At 45.8% G+C, this 21,265-nt stretch overlaps 1 protein-coding gene across 1 annotated transcript in view; it reads right to left on the reverse strand.

The window, feature by feature from the left end:
* drp2 (dystrophin related protein 2) overlaps positions 1 to 21,265 on the reverse strand; it is a 149,460-nt gene that overhangs the window by 20,278 nt on the left and 107,917 nt on the right. Inside the window, exons 9-13 of the mRNA XM_079268873.1 lie at positions 18,108 to 18,168; positions 16,518 to 16,579; positions 15,920 to 15,994; positions 5,921 to 6,116; positions 371 to 456 (exon numbers count right to left, since the gene is read on the reverse strand). Coding sequence (XP_079124999.1) covers positions 371 to 456; positions 5,921 to 6,116; positions 15,920 to 15,994; positions 16,518 to 16,579; positions 18,108 to 18,168 — 480 coding nt within the window. The remainder of the gene's footprint in view (positions 1 to 370; positions 457 to 5,920; positions 6,117 to 15,919; positions 15,995 to 16,517; positions 16,580 to 18,107; positions 18,169 to 21,265) is intronic.

Here is a 21,265-nt window from a genome sequence, read left to right on the forward strand (position 1 = left end):
ATGCTCACTTTCCATTTCACCTGTATTTACATGATGACTTCTAAACTAAATATGTCTCGAAAAAAGTGGTAATGGAGCGCCTTAGCTCTGTGCGAGTTGACTGGTGAAATGGGAATGGGAGCTATAGAAAGACAGGGTAGTGAGTGAAATGACTGAAATGAATGGTGTCTTTGGCAAGCAATCCTTTTAAGGCCCCCGATGTACTTTGCAGAAGTAAAGAACGCGTTCTCCCTTAAAGCAGCAGACTCATTTCCTCCATTCGACAAAGTGGATGTCTTTATGTAATACTGGCAATCAGGGCCGGTTTGTTTTGGCTCATTGTTTGCAGTTGAGGAGCTGCATTAGGCACATGAGCAAGAATCAGACTCACATTTGTACTTCTCTTGGACGTCTGCATTGCACAAGCTCACCAATCCCATCTTGAAACTGAGAACGCGTATTTTGCCATTACGAGCACTAGTGGAAAGAAAGAGAAGAGGAAGAAGAAAAAAAGTTGTGAGGTTCCATTTTTTTGAACTGTGAATGAACTCAAATCACGGTGTATTGTGTTGCTGTAATATATTCATACACTGGCTGGGCCCTAATGTGAGGGACAAAGTGAGGAGGAGTTACGTGGGTCAAAGTACAGGTCAGTGTGAAATTATATTAGAGCACATCCAGAGTACCTAAAGGCACTACAGTTGATGAAGCGTTTTGTTCAGACAGACAGACAGACAGACAGACAGACAGACAGACAGACAGACAGACAGACAGACAGACAGACAGACAGACAGACAGACAGACAGACAGACAGACAGACAGACAGACAGACAGACAGACAGACAGACAGACAGACAGACAGACAGACAGACAGACAGACAGACAGACAGACAGACAGACAGACAGACAGACAGACAGACAGACAGACAGACAGACAGACAGACAGACAGACAGACAGACAGACAGACAGACAGACAGACAGACAGACAGACAGACAGACAGACAGACAGACAGACAGACAGACAGACAGACAGACAGACAGACAGACAGACAGACAGACAGACAGACAGACAGACAGACAGACAGACAGACAGACAGACAGACAGACAGACAGACAGACAGACAGACAGACAGACAGACAGACAGACAGACAGACAGACAGACAGACAGACAGACAGACAGACAGACAGACAGACAGACAGACAGACAGACAGACAGACAGACAGACAGACAGACAGACAGACAGACAGACAGACAGACAGACAGACAGACAGACAGACAGACAGACAGACAGACAGACAGACAGACAGACAGACAGACAGACAGACAGACAGACAGACAGACAGACAGACAGACAGACAGACAGACAGACAGACAGACAGACAGACAGACAGACAGACAGACAGACAGACAGACAGACAGACAGACAGACAGACAGACAGACAGACAGACAGACAGACAGACAGACAGACAGACAGACAGACAGACAGACAGACAGACAGACAGACAGACAGACAGACAGACAGACAGACAGACAGACAGACAGACAGACAGACAGACAGACAGACAGACAGACAGACAGACAGACAGACAGACAGACAGACAGACAGACAGACAGACAGACAGACAGACAGACAGACAGACAGACAGACAGACAGACAGACAGACAGACAGACAGACAGACAGACAGACAGACAGACAGACAGACAGACAGACAGACAGACAGACAGACAGACAGACAGACAGACAGACAGACAGACAGACAGACAGACAGACAGACAGACAGACAGACAGACAGACAGACAGACAGACAGACAGACAGACAGACAGACAGACAGACAGACAGACAGACAGACAGACAGACAGACAGACAGACAGACAGACAGACAGACAGACAGACAGACAGACAGACAGACAGACAGACAGACAGACAGACAGACAGACAGACAGACAGACAGACAGACAGACAGACAGACAGACAGACAGACAGACAGACAGACAGACAGACAGACAGACAGACAGACAGACAGACAGACAGACAGACAGACAGACAGACAGACAGACAGACAGACAGACAGACAGACAGACAGACAGACAGACAGACAGACAGACAGACAGACAGACAGACAGACAGACAGACAGACAGACAGACAGACAGACAGACAGACAGACAGACAGACAGACAGACAGACAGACAGACAGACAGACAGACAGACAGACAGACAGACAGACAGACAGACAGACAGACAGACAGACAGACAGACAGACAGACAGACAGACAGACAGACAGACAGACAGACAGACAGACAGACAGACAGACAGACAGACAGACAGACAGACAGACAGACAGACAGACAGACAGACAGACAGACAGACAGACAGACAGACAGATAGACAGATAGATAGATAGATAGATAGATAGATAGATAGATAGATAGAGATTTTCGCTACAGCAGCAATTATGGTACAGGTAAATACAATAACAGAGTAAAAATATTAGAGGGGCCAGAAGAGCAATAATAAGCTCACAATGTCACTTACAGACAATTACATGCATGCATACTGCATACACACTCAAATACATACTCATATCCAGTACTTTTGAGGATCAGAAGTGCTGTCCTCAGCTGAATAAATAGAATCAACGATCACTGGCCAATGGCAAGGCCAGTGAGATGGAGGCCGTGGTGCACTGACTTGAGCCTTAAAGGGTCTCATTCTCTTTTTTACAGCTCGATATAAAACACACAAACACATTGTCACCATTCGTATTGACATTTCACAGCTCCAGTGCCAAAACAGCCTGGGAGATTTTACTGGCGTTGGCAGAAACCTCGGGCTTATCGAATTAACATTTTAATAGTTAAGTGAGAAATCAAGAACATCACATTCATCAGAGAGCGTCAGATCAATGAAGTATAAAATGTAATCAAAGAGAGTTAAATTTACAGAGCTGGGACGTTGCCTTGAGTGTGTTCAACAACAAAGTAGGGACACTGTCTTTTTCCCTGTTCGATTCAGAGCTGGAGTTGGTTGAGAGGAGCTCGAGAGCGACACCTTTCACACACTGTCTGCTGTCTGTCGTGTGTCATCTTTAATATGCACTCCAGTGCTGACCCTCAGGGGACGTGTCACTCCTACACACCCTGCTAGTGTGACCCCTTTTGAACGCTGTAATATACCGTGATGCAAACACACAAACAGAAATGCACACACAAACACATCTCAATCAGATTCACGGCCGCTATGTGTTGGAAAACAAAAAAGCAATTACTGAAATGTATGCAGAGGGTAAACTATCTGATTCTCTCTCATTAGCAGCGAGTAGTTAAGCGCTACCGACTGAATTTACAGCAATGGTGGGGCTATTCCTGTAACTCTGCCTCTGCGCTCTGTGTTTTCTCTTTGGAGAACGCTTAATCAGGAGCAAAGACGGGGTGAAAGTTGGTGTTAAAGAGGATTTGTTTCTGCTGTGTCGCGGCATTATTGGCTCTCTGCCTGGGCATTGTTACTGGAGCGTTAACCGCACTGTGGCTCTTTATAGATATGTACAACAAGCGATTGAACCACTTACATCAATCTGCAGACGGTCTGTGCTAGGACTGTGAGGAATAGTTAAATATCGTTTTTATACTGTTTATAGTGGCATACGATTCCACATCGTGAGTGTCTGTGTGTGTATGTGGTGTGTATTTACCTAAAGCTTCATTATTTGATACTACCATCGACTCAAATGGCCTGTTGTAATGTAAAAGGGTCCCTTTGCAACCACAAGTATTACAATGCCGGCTCTGCAGCATTTCAAGACATAAAAGGACCATCATATCGTACGATATATCACTGTCATGTAGGGCTGGGCGATAAATCGATTTAATCGATTAATTCGAATGTGTGCTTTAAGGCGATGTGTTTTATTGAAAATCGAGAAAATCGCCCCCACCCCTTTTTCCCGTAGTAGAGTGCGCGCGCATTGTTTACAAACTAAAACAATGGCGGCCAGCAGCTTCACTGCTGCCGCCGCCACCTCACAAAAACAACCCAGCATTTTGGAGACATTCACCAACTGTACTCCGCATGAGAAGAAGAGTGCCCGGTGGAAAGCCATCACGGATGCAGTCGCGATGTATATCGCAAAAGATATGGTGCCCATATACACCGTGGAAAAGCCGGGGTTTATTCACCGTCTCAAAGCTTTGGACCCCAGGTACGTGCTACCAAGCCGTAAACATTTTTCTGACGTTGCCTTGCCTCGGCTGTACAATAGTACACGCCAAAGGATCTCTGCGGAGCTGGAGGGGATGTCATTCTACTCCGCAACAACTGACCTGTGGTCCAGCAGGTTGACCCAGACACCGATCCACTTGACTGGTGGAAGCGTCACCAACTTAACTTTCCAAGGCTAAGTACTTTAGCAAAGAAATACCTCTCTGTGCCAGCTACAAGTGCCCCCTCTGAGAGGCTTTTCAGTGTGTGGGGGGGGCATTGTTACATGCCACCGTGCATGCCTGAAGCCAGAGGTAGTAGACAGGCTTGTCTTCCTGGCAAAAAATATTTAGAAAAAACATGCACTACTGTTTAATACTGTTGGTTATGTTGTGAATGCACTTGATTTTGTTTACATGCACTTATTTACTGTGCAAAATATGTTATGTTGATGTTAGATCAGATGTTGCACTTTTGAAAATGTGAATGTTAAAGGGTCATATACATTTTATTTCATGCTGTGTTTGTATCAGTGTATTCAGTTAGAAAAGCTTACTGTAAAAAGTTACATTTGCACAGTTGTTTACAATGGAAGGCTACTATTTAATGCCATTTAATGTTATGTTTAATTAAATTTTATATTTAAATGATTCAGGCAAACAAAAGAGTGACCAAATACTTTTTGTATACTACAGGCACCTTTCTACAATGTTCAGGTTTTGTTTGCACTTTATTTTTATCAACCTACTTGGGAAAATCATCACAAAATAAAAGAAAAAATTGTTTTCAACAGCTTCTGTCATCTGCAAAAAATTTTGGGGGAAAAAAATCGATTTAAATCGTGAATCGGATTTTTTGTAAAAAAATCGGAGATTTTTTTTTTAGGCCATATCGCCCAGCCCTACTGTCATGGAATAACTGAAACGCAAATTTCTTGCATTTAAAGGGACCCCAGAGAGTTGCATGCTCCTTAAGTAGCAAATCAGACAATAAAATGAATAGATAGAAATAGGAATCCACTAAAGGAAAGGTCACAGTCCAGATTTACAATGTCAATCGCATGTATACCGTAGTAACAAAAAACACAGATGGAGTGCAGGTGAACTCCATTGAACTCATCTGAACTGTCACTATAATACCAAACTTTATGAGCATTACATGACAGAGATGAGTCTGTCATTTAAAGGAGTGCTGCACTGATTTAGCTGTGCACTCTACAACATTGTCAGCTGACTGAATTGATGCCACTCTGTGCATTCTTCGTCTCTGTCAAAGCCTGGTTCCTACATTACCCACGATGCAACTTGATGCAACTACCCAGATGCTGGTGTGTTATGCAAGTAGCCGCTAATGTAGCCTTGTCAGCCTCAAGCAGAGATGAGGAGTGGGCTACAGTGGTCTGGTAAGATCACTTCTTTCTTACTCCACATCCCTTTTTATATTTCCATATTACTCCAGTCCCAACTGAGCCAACATACAGTAAACACTCAATAAGCAAGTCATCACTGGAGGTAAAGACACTTTTCTCAGGAGTTGGTGGAGACAAAATAAAAGCTAAAAGGCAGATAAGTATTCGTCTCCAAAGGAATCATATTTGACTGTGTCTGTTTGATGTGCAGATACTAAATTAGGCAATACCATATAAAAACTTTGTTGTTTGATAAAAATACTCAATGCAGCTTTCAGCACAAGTCGATTTTAATAAATACCTGGGAACATCTCACCCTAGCTCACCCACCTGTCGTAGACGTTGAGCAACCAGTTGAGACACATGTCGACACAAAGTGGAATGTTGACAAGGATGGACTTCTCCTCCTCCAGCCTCTCGTACAGAGCCGTCAGGTTGTGGATCATCTCCACCACGTCCATCACATGCTCCCCCTGCTGCAGCTCCCGAAACACCTCCACGAGGCTGCTCAGCGCCACTGAATCCACTAAACACATGGATATATATATTATTAGTTTAGAACATGCTGGAAAGTATTTTAACTGCAACATTTTCATTGAGAACATGTGTATGTGCTGTTTTTGTTTTTGATGTGGCATATGTTCTTGTGATATTCTTATATGATTTGAAATGAATTGAACTGATATCGGTTGGAGCACATGTACACAGGCATTCATATACGCATACATAGATGACTGGACGTTTACTTTTGAACACACAAACACACACACAGAGCAGGATCATCATCCTCACCTCAGCAAATGAGAGCGCAGGCGACAGCACAGTGCTTATTCAACCTTTTTGCCCACTTACGCCCGATCAGATGTTATGAGAGCAGTGACATAAATTAGATTTTGCTCTTCTAAACTAATTTGATGGCCCATCCCTAGGAGTGGAGCTAAAAGGGTGTCTGTGGATGCCAGGTATAATTGGATAGGTAGAACAGAGAGAGGAGATAACAGGAGTATTCTCAGGGTTGTGAGGGAATCACCGAGAAATGTATTTTTGATGGGTTCTTTTGCAGCACTGCTCAATTATTCACAAAGTGTTCTGAGAGAAAGAGTGAGAGCCCTGTTATCAAGGCAGCTTGGCAATTAAATTCTGTGACGATATCAACTAGTAGGGTGAGATAAGAGAGCGGGAAAGAGAAAGAACAAGGGAGAGTCATTGAAAGAGGTTTTTCACAGTGGTCTGAGCATGCCGAGTTTTTATTACAGCAACCCGGGACTTAGAGTAGAGAGAGAGGGTTGGAGGAAGGTTGCAAGAGAAGGTGGAGAAGGAAAAGGGGGTAACATGAGGAAGGAAAAGGGTCGAAATTGGCCACTTGCAGTGCCAAATATGGGCTCATCTGGAGTCAGCAGGTGTTAGAGCACTGCAGGTGATGGAAGGTCTTGTGAGAGCACAAAGAGGGAGAAAGAAAAGGCCAGGTTTGAGGAACGGAACAACTGAGAGAGCACAGATTATCATGAGGAAAAGCATTGGGAGAATAAGCATAGTTAGAAAAATGGGCAGAAAGTGAGAGGGTCTTGCCCGAGTATGATATGTTGGGATCTAAAGGAGCGTGTTTGGGTTATCAGCATTTAAGAAACTGAATTCTTGACATCAATAGAATTATTGATGTATGTAACAATTATTAATGATTATTAATATAAACGGGGCACCACCCTGCGAACAGGGACCAATAACCAAACGATAAAACTAAGTCTCATAATTAGTAGTCACTCATAATGTCAATAGTCTGCGTATGACTACACATTCAGTGACAGTGAAGGTTTTTAAGTTCGAGCACAGGCTACTACATACAGTCTTATCAAATACATATGCACAAGTAATCACAGACGACTGCTCCTGAAAGTATAACAGAGTTTATTGAATCAAAATAATAAATGATCAAATCAATTAATATTGCAACCAACAAACGTTATCATACAATTTTATATGCCTAAACTAAAGAATGAATAAAATGGATGAGGGTGTATGTCTGTGTGTGTATGTGTATGTGTGTGTGTGTGGGTCTGTGGGTGAACAGGAAGGAGTCTTACAGCTACGCTAAAGACTACAAAGATGGCGGCGTCGAGTGACGCTGGCCAAAGGGGAGGGGCCTTAAGAACTACAGCTAGAAACTACAAAGATGGCGGAGTCGAGGGACCCGGACAAAATGGCAGAATGGGGCTGCTGTACGTAATTCACGTTTGCCTGGGCAGCACGTGATGTGAGGCGCTCGTTTGAACGAGGTTCCCCAGGGGTAGAATTAGGAGCTGTGTGTGTGTGTGTGTTTCGTGAAAGGAGGAAAGAGAAAAAAGGAGCGAGAACTCGAAGTGAATCACGCTTCGGCGTGCGATGTGGTAGGGAGCCTGAGTTGGCTGGTTCTATCATGCATAAATATACCGCTGTCGTCTTGGAACTGCCGGTAACTTATGCCGTGATAAACCACGCACCTCAGCTCACTCACCGAGTCGAGTTAATGAAAAGAGAACTTCCACCCGGAGTGGAAGACAATGAATGAAAATAAATCAAATAAATCCCAAGCAAACAGTCATAGTTGATACACACATACAGCGGAGCTTCTCTGCTCCGTAATGATTGCGTAATACCTCAATATCACGCGACAGTCTTAAACACACCAAAAACACGGGAATATCAACATATACATGAATGGCCTGAATTAAACTTAAGTTAATTTAAGCTAAGCTATGCCCAAATGCCAAGAACCTTACTTGTAGATGCTTCGTTGCAACGTGGAAGTGTCCGTGGCAAAGCTGTCCGTTTTCCTCGTCGGGAAGGGGGACAGGGGGGGAGCTTGCGGGTCGGCGCGGCTTTGCAGCGGGCGCTGTGTGTCGCGCGGCGTTGAGCTGGCGCTGTTTCGGTCCGTCGTGGAATGGCTCTGGAGCAAACGCAGACGTGAACTATCCTCGCTGCAGGGAGGACAGTTTAACTTCGGCTGAGACGACGTGGTCCGTAGGTCTCCCGGTAATCATCGGTCAGGAGAGGAGCGAGGCTTCGTCGGCTCCTCTGTGCCGGTTTGTGCACAAAATAAAAAGAAGCAGAAAGCACTGAACGAATGCTGATGCAGATTCGTTATCGCGGGCTGTTTCGTCCAGCGAAATGGCTCGTGACCTGACAGGGTTTGATGAGGGTTCGAGGGGCTCCCTCGTGGGGGGAAAGCTGGTTCTTCTGTGGCCTGGACGGGGGTGTCCGAGCGAAGAGCCTTGTGTGCCTCCTGTTACCCCGGAGGGAGAGTTGGAAAAAGCTATGAGGTGGGGGCAGCAGAGAGTTTTATAGAACAGTGGCCGAACCACAGGGGTCCTGGGGTCTCTTGGCTCTCGGCCAATGAGATTGCCGCGGTTACCATGGTTATTTGGGGGGGGGGAATTCACACCTGAGTGTGAAATCCCTTTGCTCTCCTCAAACTACAAGTCAGGATGAGACCTTTGCTTGAAAAAGCGAAGGCCTGATTGTCTTTGTCCACAGCACATGTTTAAGCCACATGGTCAGAGCCCAACATCCCCCCTTTGTTCTGAAGAGCGAGGTGTTGGCTTCGGTCTTTAGAGCAAACCAAGGGCTGGCATGTGCATCCATGTGGTGGGGAAACCTGAAGAGGTGAGACAGTCCAAGTGTTCCTGAGACCAAAAGCAGTGGTTAAAACAGGCAGTGTTCATTGTTCATAGAGTTCAAGGTTCATAGTGGTCAAGTTCATGGTGTTCAAGTTCAGAGTTCATTGGCATCTGGGCAGATGACTAAGGTGGCATCTGGGCAGATGACTTTAACTACTTCTACCTACATCTACTATCATACACAATTCAAATCATAGGTGAGCAAAACATTATTCCCAAATAATTCAATCGCTATTATGATGTTGTGATAATCTAGCATTGTGGCACAGTGTCAAAGAAAGTAACAACCCAAATAAACAAAACAAAACACAAAAGAGAGAGAAGGAAAGAATAGAAAGACAAGAAGCAGGTGAGGGGCAAACAGTGGTTACTGGTTCAACTCCTAGACAGGACTGGAGTCCGTCGGCGGAGCAGTCGTAGGTTGGCTACGTGGTGTTATGAATAGGAGGGAATCCAGTTAGTCTGTCGCTTCTGGATCTATTAGTACATGATATGTGCGTCTACCTCTCTCTAATCGGTAGATTTAGAGCGAGTCCTGTGTCTAAGTTTTGGAATCTATCGATATTGGAGTTGCGTTGCCAAGACTATAGGCCAGAGGCACCTGTGAGGGTTGCATAACAGTAGTGGTAGCAGATTTACAGATTTCGTTAGCACGGCTAGTGTGACTAGCTAGGCTGGTCTCTCGCTGCTCCAGCTGTTGACAGCTGAGCCTTCTCGGATGAGGTCCTGGGTTAAATCTGACTGCTACGGCAGAGGTTATGTCCTCTTTGGTGACTTCTGGTAGAGTCTATAAAGCATGCAAAGGGTTCTCTATGAGAGTGGAGCATCAGTTTACAGTCACAATGGTTTGTCAGGTCATGCAACTGTTCTGGTTCGAGTTGGATGTGTTGGCGGTTAGTGCATGTCTACAGGGTGAGTTGGAGCATGCAGTTAAACGTTAGTAGTCAATAGTAAGCTGCCATTCTGCCGGTTGGTTTCGGCACTGGCGAGATTAGAGTGTACTTCCTGTGAAGTGCATCTCTCTAAGTTTCTGTTGTCAGAGAGCCCACCCCCCTCGCGCTGTTTGAGTGGCGAGGGCAGATATCCCACGTTACCGTCAGCACTCAGGGAAACGTCGCGAACAGTTTCACTCTGGAGTGTGTCATGGCGGGCTGGTGATATCTCCCTCCCCCCACCCTCCTAATTAGAGATGGAGACAGGTCCGGCGCACAGGTCAAGTTCAGTTACCTACGGCACTGGCGACTTGACAGGCCGGGGAGATGACTCGGCTGAAAGAAGGCGGTGGCTTCGTTGAACAAGCTGGAGGTGGCTCATGCTGACAGAGCAGGAGAAGAAGGCTTAGTTGACGAAAGATTTACGAGCCAGGGTGCTCGAAGGGCCTCTAAGGTTGTGGCACCCTAGAGGTGTATGCGAAAAGGTGGGGGAACACATGAGGCTCGTTTCTGACCCGGAGTCGGGTAGAGCAAGAGTGTTATGACCCCCCAGTAAGACTGAAGAATATGTATAGAGATATACATAACGGGCATTGCCTTTGCGAGCAAGGTCGCCCAAGAAGGTTAAAGAACGAGGTGCGAAATGGGAGTGGTCGTTTCCGGAAGTGTGCTGAGTTCTCTTCCCCCCCCCCTACCATGTCGACTTGGCAGCAGGGGGAAAGGTCACTCGGCTTAGTCAGGTGGGCTGCGAGTCAGCGTTACCTGATGGGTTGCGCTTGAGGGCGTCTTTCACCCCCCTGGTTCCGTTGGTCTTTCGACCGCCAGGGTTGTTTGTTCCTCGGGGGTGACCAGGGCTCGCTAGGCCAAGTCCTCTCGTCGTCTTCCGACGCTAGGTCGGAGTCGCTCGACTGTTGGATGCCTAAGACTATGGCGGTGTCTTCGTACCGATTTGTCGGCCGTCCGCGTGTCTCCCATGCAAGTTGCGCGTATTTCCTAATATCTGGCATGGTGAGGTTACTCGTTCTGCAGTGTATAGTAACATCGTATCTCACGTTGTCGTGGAGATTGTGCAAGAATAGTGACTTGAAGGCATGGTCTTCTTCTAGACCTGGGGCGTTACGTCCTTGGAAGTACGCAGATCTCAAGCGCCTGAAGTAGTCTCTCGGAGACTCTAGCCTTTCCTGGAAAATGGCAAAGGCGCCGAGGGTGGCAGAAGCTGGGTTGGTGTACAGGGAGTACTCCTCCCTAAGGGCGTGACAAAGGGATGAATAGCGGTCGCGGATACTCGGCTGGAGCGTTTCCACGAAAGCGTGGACGCTTCGCGCTGTGGTTTTCCACACTAGCTTTAGCTTTTCGCGCGATGAGAGGCGCAATAGGTCGAGGAGGCAGCGATCGATCTCCCTTAGGTAGTCATCGATGCTCGAGTCGCGATTATCGGGATTGAAGCGCTCTACGTCTTTCACCAGAGACTCAATCTGTCGAGTACGCAGGCCTCCAAGGTTGATGGGGCCTGAGTCGTCTGAGTCTCCATACTCGCGATGGTGGTAACGACTATCATCCTCCCTCCCTGAGGGGGATGGGGTCAGTTCTTGTCGCGCGCGTGAACTGCGTGGAGGATTGCGTTCGCCTGAGGTGGTTTTGAGGCCACCTGGGCCGACTAGGACCGGGTGTTGGTCCTCTCTCCTCCTGGTTGGGGAACGCGTTTTCAAGAAATGCAAGGTGGTTCGGGTCTCGGGGAATGAGGGAGCCGAGACCAAGAAATGACTGGGCTGAAAGGCTCGGTAGGGGGTAGCAGTACCTACCGGGGTTGCTGGAACACCTTGAAGCGCTTTCAGTTTGTCATCACTCTCTGATGCTTTAGAGAGTTCTAGGTTGACCTCTCTGAGGTCACTGCGCAGGCTACTATTTTCTGACTGTAGGGCTCTACAGTCACGTGACAACTCCTGAACCTCTGTTCGGAGTGTCCAGATCTCGCGTTGCTGCTCGTCGCTCTGTGCCCGGGTTCGGGCAGCTTGCAGCTGCATTTTCTGATGGTAGATGAGCAGTATTTCGCCGATTACGTTCTGAATCAGGCGCTCTCTGTTACCTGCTGGGTTATTTACATAAGCCACCAGCTGCTCTAATTGCTCGTCGCATAGGACAGCAGTGTATTTTGCAAAGTACTCTCTTTCCTTTGCTGTGAGTCCGAGGACATCAGCCACCGCATCTCGTAGTGCGGTGTCTTCTGGAGCTACAGCTCCAGGAATGAGGGATTTCTCGTCGCTCATTCTCTCTAATGAGCGCGACTCCCAGTGGTTGTTAATTCCCTAGTGTTAGAACGGAAACTGTTAGTGTTTACGGTTCTCAGTGAAATGTCTAGTTCTGTAACTTAGGATTTCTACTGTTAGATGTTAATTACTGTTAGTGTTACGGTTCATGCAGGCGCACAGTGAAATGTCTAGCTCTGTGACTTACGTTTCTACTGTTGCTGCTCTGAGGTATCACTACTGCTTTGCAGCCAGAGGTGCGAAAATGCTAATGTGGTTTAGCACTTTGGGCCTGTGACAGCTGTGTGTAACTTCTTTGGAGGGATTTAAGAAAACAAGCAAGGTATTACAAATAAACGATCAAATCTACTACACAGCTGGCTGTTAGTTTAAGAAATGAAACGAAACATTAAACCTGGAAGGGAAACGAAATAAAATTTCGAGAAGGGAATTAAAGATTAAGATTAAAAATCAAAATTTAAAATCAAAAATTTAATTACAATAAGACAAGATTTTGAAGATCAAAGCCTACCTATTTTGGGAAATAAGTTTCAGGAATTTGGATCATTCAAAAGAGGGAAAAAAAATAATTTTTCGAAAAACAAATATGTTTTTGGAAAATTAATTATTCAAAAATAATTATGGATTAATGTGCATATATACTGTAACAAAACTGGAATAACGTACCCTCACACGGGGCACCATTATGTTGGGATCTAAAGGAGCGTGTTTGGGTTATCAGCATTTAAGAAACTGAATTCTTGACATCAATAGAATTATTGATGTATGTAACAATTATTAATGATTATTAATATAAACGGGGCACCACCCTGCGAACAGGGACCAATAACCAAACGATAAAACTAAGTCTCATAATTAGTAGTCACTCATAATGTCAATAGTCTGCGTATGACTACACATTCAGTGACAGTGAAGGTTTTTAAGTTCGAGCACAGGCTACTACATACAGTCTTATCAAATACATATGCACAAGTAATCACAGACGACTGCTCCTGAAAGTATAACAGAGTTTATTGAATCAAAATAATAAATGATCAAATCAATTAATATTGCAACCAACAAACGTTATCATACAATTTTATATGCCTAAACTAAAGAATGAATAAAATGGATGAGGGTGTATGTCTGTGTGTGTATGTGTATGTGTGTGTGTGTGGGTCTGTGGGTGAACAGGAAGGAGTCTTACAGCTACGCTAAAGACTACAAAGATGGCGGCGTCGAGTGACGCTGGCCAAAGGGGAGGGGCCTTAAGAACTACAGCTAGAAACTACAAAGATGGCGGAGTCGAGGGACCCGGACAAAATGGCAGAATGGGGCTGCTGTACGTAATTCACGTTTGCCTGGGCAGCACGTGATGTGAGGCGCTCGTTTGAACGAGGTTCCCCAGGGGTAGAATTAGGAGCTGTGTGTGTGTGTGTGTTTCGTGAAAGGAGGAAAGAGAAAAAAGGAGCGAGAACTCGAAGTGAATCACGCTTCGGCGTGCGATGTGGTAGGGAGCCTGAGTTGGCTGGTTCTATCATGCATAAATATACCGCTGTCGTCTTGGAACTGCCGGTAACTTATGCCGTGATAAACCACGCACCTCAGCTCACTCACCGAGTCGAGTTAATGAAAAGAGAACTTCCACCCGGAGTGGAAGACAATGAATGAAAATAAATCAAATAAATCCCAAGCAAACAGTCATAGTTGATACACACATACAGCGGAGCTTCTCTGCTCCGTAATGATTGCGTAATACCTCAATATCACGCGACAGTCTTAAACACACCAAAAACACGGGAATATCAACATATACATGAATGGCCTGAATTAAACTTAAGTTAATTTAAGCTAAGCTATGCCCAAATGCCAAGAACCTTACTTGTAGATGCTTCGTTGCAACGTGGAAGTGTCCGTGGCAAAGCTGTCCGTTTTCCTCGTCGGGAAGGGGGACAGGGGGGGAGCTTGCGGGTCGGCGCGGCTTTGCAGCGGGCGCTGTGTGTCGCGCGGCGTTGAGCTGGCGCTGTTTCGGTCCGTCGTGGAATGGCTCTGGAGCAAACGCAGACGTGAACTATCCTCGCTGCAGGGAGGACAGTTTAACTTCGGCTGAGACGACGTGGTCCGTAGGTCTCCCGGTAATCATCGGTCAGGAGAGGAGCGAGGCTTCGTCGGCTCCTCTGTGCCGGTTTGTGCACAAAATAAAAAGAAGCAGAAAGCACTGAACGAATGCTGATGCAGATTCGTTATCGCGGGCTGTTTCGTCCAGCGAAATGGCTCGTGACCTGACAGGGTTTGATGAGGGTTCGAGGGGCTCCCTCGTGGGGGGAAAGCTGGTTCTTCTGTGGCCTGGACGGGGGTGTCCGAGCGAAGAGCCTTGTGTGCCTCCTGTTACCCCGGAGGGAGAGTTGGAAAAAGCTATGAGGTGGGGGCAGCAGAGAGTTTTATAGAACAGTGGCCGAACCACAGGGGTCCTGGGGTCTCTTGGCTCTCGGCCAATGAGATTGCCGCGGTTACCATGGTTATTTGGGGGGGGGGAATTCACACCTGAGTGTGAAATCCCTTTGCTCTCCTCAAACTACAAGTCAGGATGAGACCTTTGCTTGAAAAAGCGAAGGCCTGATTGTCTTTGTCCACAGCACATGTTTAAGCCACATGGTCAGAGCCCAACAGATATATATATATATATATATATATATATATATATATATATATATATATATATATATATATATATATACACACACAATTGGGGGTCTGCGTCAGTCTGGCCTTCCACGCATACGCATTTCCCGATCCACACTCAAGTCCAGTGGATAGCAGTAATGCACTATAACGTTGTTTGCTCGAAGTTCAGCACGATTTGTCTTTGTATTCCTCTAAGACAACTTATTTAAATGTGGGTAACAGGGGATCTTCTCGCATAACATCTTCAAAACAAGCGTCCACTTTATTCTCCTTGGCAAACCAGCAAGCGGTGCAGTCGCAGGGTGTGGAACGAAACTGGAGCATGCACAGTCGTCACAGATTGTGTGCTGCACGCAGACGTCCACGTTGGGTACCCGCAGACCCCTGAAGGGGCGCACTTTCATGCCGCAACAATGGAGCAAAAAAAGAATTGCCTTCTCCGTCAAATGGAACAATTAATAGCTCAAATTACCAAGAACACCAAAGATCCAGGCTGAAATGAAAAGGAGGACGGAATCCGGCAGTCGAGTGGTTTCTAGTGGCTCTTGAGTTCATCAATACTTTTGATTTCTGCATTGAACGCCAATGGCAATGGAGAGCATAGTTTCAATTACATTTCCAAGTAGTGTAGAGAGGAGCGATGATTCCTTTGACAACTCAATAATGAAATGTGCCACAACTAATTGGTATATCTTATTCCGGGAGAGAGCTTGTCATCATGGGTTATTGATGGTACAGGATAACAGTGTATCACTTAACCAGCCATCCCAGCACTGCAGACATGAAATACCATCGATGAAATACTGTACATACATCTCAGCGCCTTCTGAACTCTCCGCAGCTTCATGGCTGTTCTGTATGCTGAGAACTTGATGTTGTTCAGATCCGCTAATGGAGGGACAGAGATGGAATGAGATTAGAGTAAATGAAAAGATGGGAGAAAACAAACCCACCCTGCACCACCCTGCCATCGAGAAATTAGACATCATTATCTCTTCATCCTGTTGTCAGTTCATTGCAGAAGTCATTAGTGGCGTACATGTTATACTGTATGTGTAAGTGCACATGCATTTGAGCTGAGCATGTGTATGTGACAGCGTTCCTATCTCCCCTTGATAGCTCTCTGTGTCAGGTCAGATTAAAAGTAAGACAGATGACGTTGTTTGATCACAATTAATTGAAGGCTGAGCAAAAAGCAATCACAGCGCTGGCAAATTGGGCTTCGTAGGTTCAAGACAGTAGAGATGTAGTCCCTAAGGTGTTTGAAATACAGGGCCCTTAATTAGCCGTGTTACAGGGCCTTCAAAGCAGGAGCCCACTGGTGCCATGCTGTTGGTGGTGCTGCAGCCCAGTGGGGGTCCTGGGCCAATGAGCGTGACTCTGAGGGTACTGTAATTGTCTCCTTACTCACCCAGTGCTTGGTACAGTTCTGTCATCTTTGGATGGTCCCAGCACGTTGTCTGGGCCTGATGGCTGGTGGAAACAAAGGGCAGAAGAATTTGTGAAACAGGCAAGAATGGAGGTGCACATTTGCAGGCCGGAAAAGATCAAGGGAAAGGAAATTTAGTACAAATGAGCCGAGGGAAGCAGAGACAGGCTGGTGAGGCAGACTGTCAAAGACATGAGATCAGAGGGTAGTGAGAGAGAAAGATGAAAATGAAAGGGCAGGATAGGGCGACCATTGTTTACAAGAGATTTCAGGCCTGTAAAGTACAGACATACGTCAAACATGATTCAGGTTCAGGCATCAGAGTTGCATACCACAGCTGCTCTGCTGGAGATATACTACCAGTGACTTAAAAGCCTTCACTCAGCGACACTACATCAAATCCCAAACCACAGACACACACATCAAAAATATACATTACTACTAGCTCTATGGGCACATTCCGAAAAAAAATATCCAATAAAAAAAAAGGACAAGATCAGCAAAATAAATGAGAAACCCCAGAGCAAGATGTATGCCAGCATCCAGGGACCTTTTAGCGAAGCACTCATTGGTTTACCTGCACAAGCGCTCATTGATTGGTACCCGATATAGTGCTACTCAGATACGATTCCCATCCCCACAGTAATACAAAGAAATGACTAGGAGACTAAAACAAGACCTACAGGGTTCACAGTAGCTCAATAGAGTTCCTGAATCATTTAGTATGTATATCTGCTTTGTATATTTGCTTTGTACAAATGCTTTGGCAATGGAAATATCTTAAAAATATGAGGCAAGAAGTGCTTAAATTTGAGCTGTATTTTGCAGTTAGAGATATGATTTGATTTGTTTCGAAGCATGAAGCTGGTAGCTTCCAGGTCTGAATTGCTGCCTATCTCTGATATTTTCAGTGATTCAAATACTCTGTCTGGTGCTTTGCCCGCTGATTTCCTGCATGGAAAAGTAGCCAAGCCAATCAGAGGTTTGAAGGCGGGAAATTATCAATACACATGGTGAAATGGGCAACGACTCTTATAGAATCATAATTCTATGATCAACAAATGTTAAGTTAACTGCTCTAAGCAACTGCTACCCCAGTTTCTGTGTGGATTGAAAGTTGTGTCAATTAAACTGACACATCAGTCACAACTGATTTGCTGTTGCTAAATGACCCCCTCTCCAGAAAAGAAAACGGCGAACATGAACGCGATGTAAAACTCAATAAGGAAATAAAAACAAATCAGGCTGGCACTCCTTAATGTTTCACCAACATTTTGATGTGACAGATTGCACCATTTGAACGAGCCGGTCAAAAATACCACCAGCCAATCACAGAAGTAGTTTTGAATAATGCTACAAACAGCCAGTTTTCAGTCAGAGTGCGACGTGCACTGGAAACAAAAATATATCTGAGTCAAACCGTAGAGGAGAAAAATGTAACCGATGTGCTACACAGACAGTACAGTGGTCATCCTCATTGTCATAAAAACAACAAAACATCCCCAACTGAATCCAGCCAAAGTACAGACATTCCACACACAACGCAGAAACTGACCCTGAAGTTGCACTTACTTGATGTAGTAGGGCACTTTGTTGGGGGAAATGGCACGCTCCCACGGTATCTGCACTGAACCTGTGCACACAGAAACTAAATCAATTTCAGCACTGGCATGTGACGCATGAGAAGCCATTGTGCACTTTCACAACTTTTATTGTGTCGGGTTTCCACAGAGTGTTGGTTTGTTTGGCACGGCCGAATACAACACGGGAGGCAGAGGAGTCGGTGAGGCGGGGTGACTGCGGTGTTTAAACCGACCTCCAAACTGGACCTCGGAGGGTCCAGCAGAGGATCAAAGAGGACAGACTGCCCGGGAAGAAGCAAAGAGGCACACTGATACAGAGGCATACACGCACACATACACACACCAGTCATTGTCCATTCTTGCATCTCGACATGGCACAATGCAGACTTGTGTGTTGCTGCTCTGCATATGTGAAAAACACGAACAGAAGACTGAAGTAGACTCACAAATCCACTTTTTTATAAAACATAAGAAGTATCCCTTGTGCTGAAACATATCTGCTTTGACGAGTATTGTATATTATATCGTTAGACTGTTAATACTGACGCTTCAATACAAACGTAGCATTTTACTGTTGCAGGTGGTCGAGGTGGAGTTAGTTTAAACTACTTTATAATTCAGTTCGGTAGTTTAGTCCAGTTGTTCCCAAACTGGGGGCCAGGCCCCTCTAAAAGGGTCACAAGTTAAATCCGGGGGTCATGAGATGATTGATGGGTTAGTAAGGAAAAAAAAAAAAATGTTATGTAACATAAAATTGTCTTACTTTTCTTGACTCTTCTTTGGCTTTTTGGGAGTACCGTAATTATTGTAGATTTTTGTATCTGAGCCTCAAACAGTTATTTAAATGTGACGTTTCAGAAGTCACCATGTGAAACATGACACAAGCAGACATTGTGTTTTATAAGGGGTTAAAAATAAAGGTTAAAAGCCACTAATATTTCCTCTATGCAACTATATAAACGTAACCCATTTTAAATGTTAAAATCTTAATTTGCATAGCTGCCAGATGAATGTATTGTGGTGAAATACTCAAGTAAAGTGCCTAAAATTTAACTTAAGTACAGTACTTGAGTAGATGTACACAGTTACATTCCACTACAGCACAAATCCATCTGTCTATGTAAAATAAGTGCCATAATCAATATTCCATATGTCTGATGTGCTATTTCAAACGACATACTGAAATAAATGCATGTTGATGCACAAAGAACCGACACAGACGCTCCTACAGGGCGCAGCGGGCTGAGCTGGCAGTTGGGTATAGTGCTGTATAAGCCCCAGTGTGGCATCTCTGAGGCAGCATGACAGCAGTAAAAGTGTACGAGGTTTGGTGAGGACATTGGAAGCACATAAGCGCACACACCGCTTCAGATGCACTCACACGGGGAGCCCTTCAACACAAATCAGTTTAAATTTTCATTTTCATTTTCAGCCCTCCTGCTGCATCTCTGTCGCCGTTGAGCCTTTGAAGAGCAGCAGGTAAAAGAAGACACGTAATTCACAGATATGCATCTCTGCTGAAATTAGAGCGGATGAGCATCGCTGGGGTTTTCTATCGCAACGGTGTGCTGGATCTGATGAAGTTCAAAGTTCAAGTTCAAAGTTCAAAGTTCACTTTATTGTCAAAGTTTCCACATGTGTTATGCATACAGAAATTTCGAAATGCCGTTTCTCGCAGTCCCACAGTGTAATATAGACATGAACATATAACATATAATAGAATAAAATAGAATAAAGTTAAGAACATAAGGGCCTAGATAAAGGATTAAACAAGTAGCAGCAGAGAATAAAAAGTGACTGGTGCTGATAAAAAGTGACTGGTGCTGATAAAAAGTGACTGGTGCTGATAAAAAGTGACTGGTGCTGGATGAGGGAAGGGGTGTGAGGGGGAGTAGATGTCCTGGTATGTTCCATTTGAGGCAGAGGGGAAAGGTGGGTGAGGGGGAGGGTAGAGAGGTCAGGGGAGAGATGGCAGGGGGGGAGAGAGGGGGAGCGAGAGGAGAGAGGGAGGGAGAGAGTTCAGCATCCTGACCGCCTGGTGGAAGAAGCTGTTCCTCAGCCGGGTAGAGCTCGAACGGAGACTGCGGAACCTTCTCCCTGAAGGCAGGAGGCTGAAGAGGCTGTTGGAGGGGTGGGTGGGGTCACCCGCAATGCCGAGTGCTTTGCGGGTGAGGCGGGTGTTGTAAATGTCCTGTAGTGTAGGGAGTGAGACTCCGATGATCCTCTGGGCAGAGTTCACAATGCGCTGCAGGCTCTTGCGGTTGGAGGCGGTGCAGCTTCCGAACCACAGCGTGATGCAGCTGCTGAGGATGCTCTCAGTGGCGCCTCGGTAGAATGAGAGCATGATGGGGGGGGGGGGCTCCTGCTCGCTTGAGCTTCCTGATGAAGTACAGGCGTTGCTGGGCCTTCTTTGCCAGTGCAGTGGTGTTGCTGTTCCAGGTGAGGTCATCTGTGATTGTCACACCCAGGAATTTGGTGCTGCTCACCTGTTCCACAGCAGCACCATTGATGGTCAGAGGGAGGGGGGGTTGGGAGTGGGTTCTCCTGAAGTCAACAACAATCTCCTTTGTTTTCCCCACATTGAGGAAGAGATTGTTATTTTGGCACCAACGGACCAGCTGGTTCACTTCCTTCCTGTAGTTAGTCTCATCGTTGTGGCTGATGAGACCTACCACGGTAGTGTCGTCAGCGAACTTCACGATGTGGTTGGAGCTGTAGTTGGGTTTACAGTCATGGGTCAGCAGGGTGAAGAGAAGGGGGCTGAGCACACAACCTTGGGGGGCCCCCGTACTCAGTGTTAGTGTGTTCGAAGTGTTGTTGTTGACCCGAACAGCTTGTGGTCTCTCTGTGAGGAAGTCCAACAACCAGTTGCAGAGAGAGGGGCTGAGGCCCAGGTCTGTAAGTTTACACACAAGCTGCTGGGGGATGATTGTATTGAATGCTGAGCTGAAATCTATGAACAGCATTCTGACGTAGGAGTTCTTAGTGTCCAGGTGTGTGAGGGCTGGGTGTAGAGCGGAGGAGATTGCATCCTCTGTGGACCGTTTAGTTCGGTAAGCAAACTGAAACGGGTCCAGGGAGGGAGGAAGGGTGGATTTGATCTGCTTCATGACCAGCCTTTCGAAACACTTCATGATGGTAGAAGTC

This window comes from Melanostigma gelatinosum, assembly GCF_949748355.1.
Source record: "Melanostigma gelatinosum genome assembly, chromosome: 5".
Lineage (NCBI taxonomy): Eukaryota > Metazoa > Chordata > Actinopteri > Perciformes > Zoarcidae > Melanostigma > Melanostigma gelatinosum.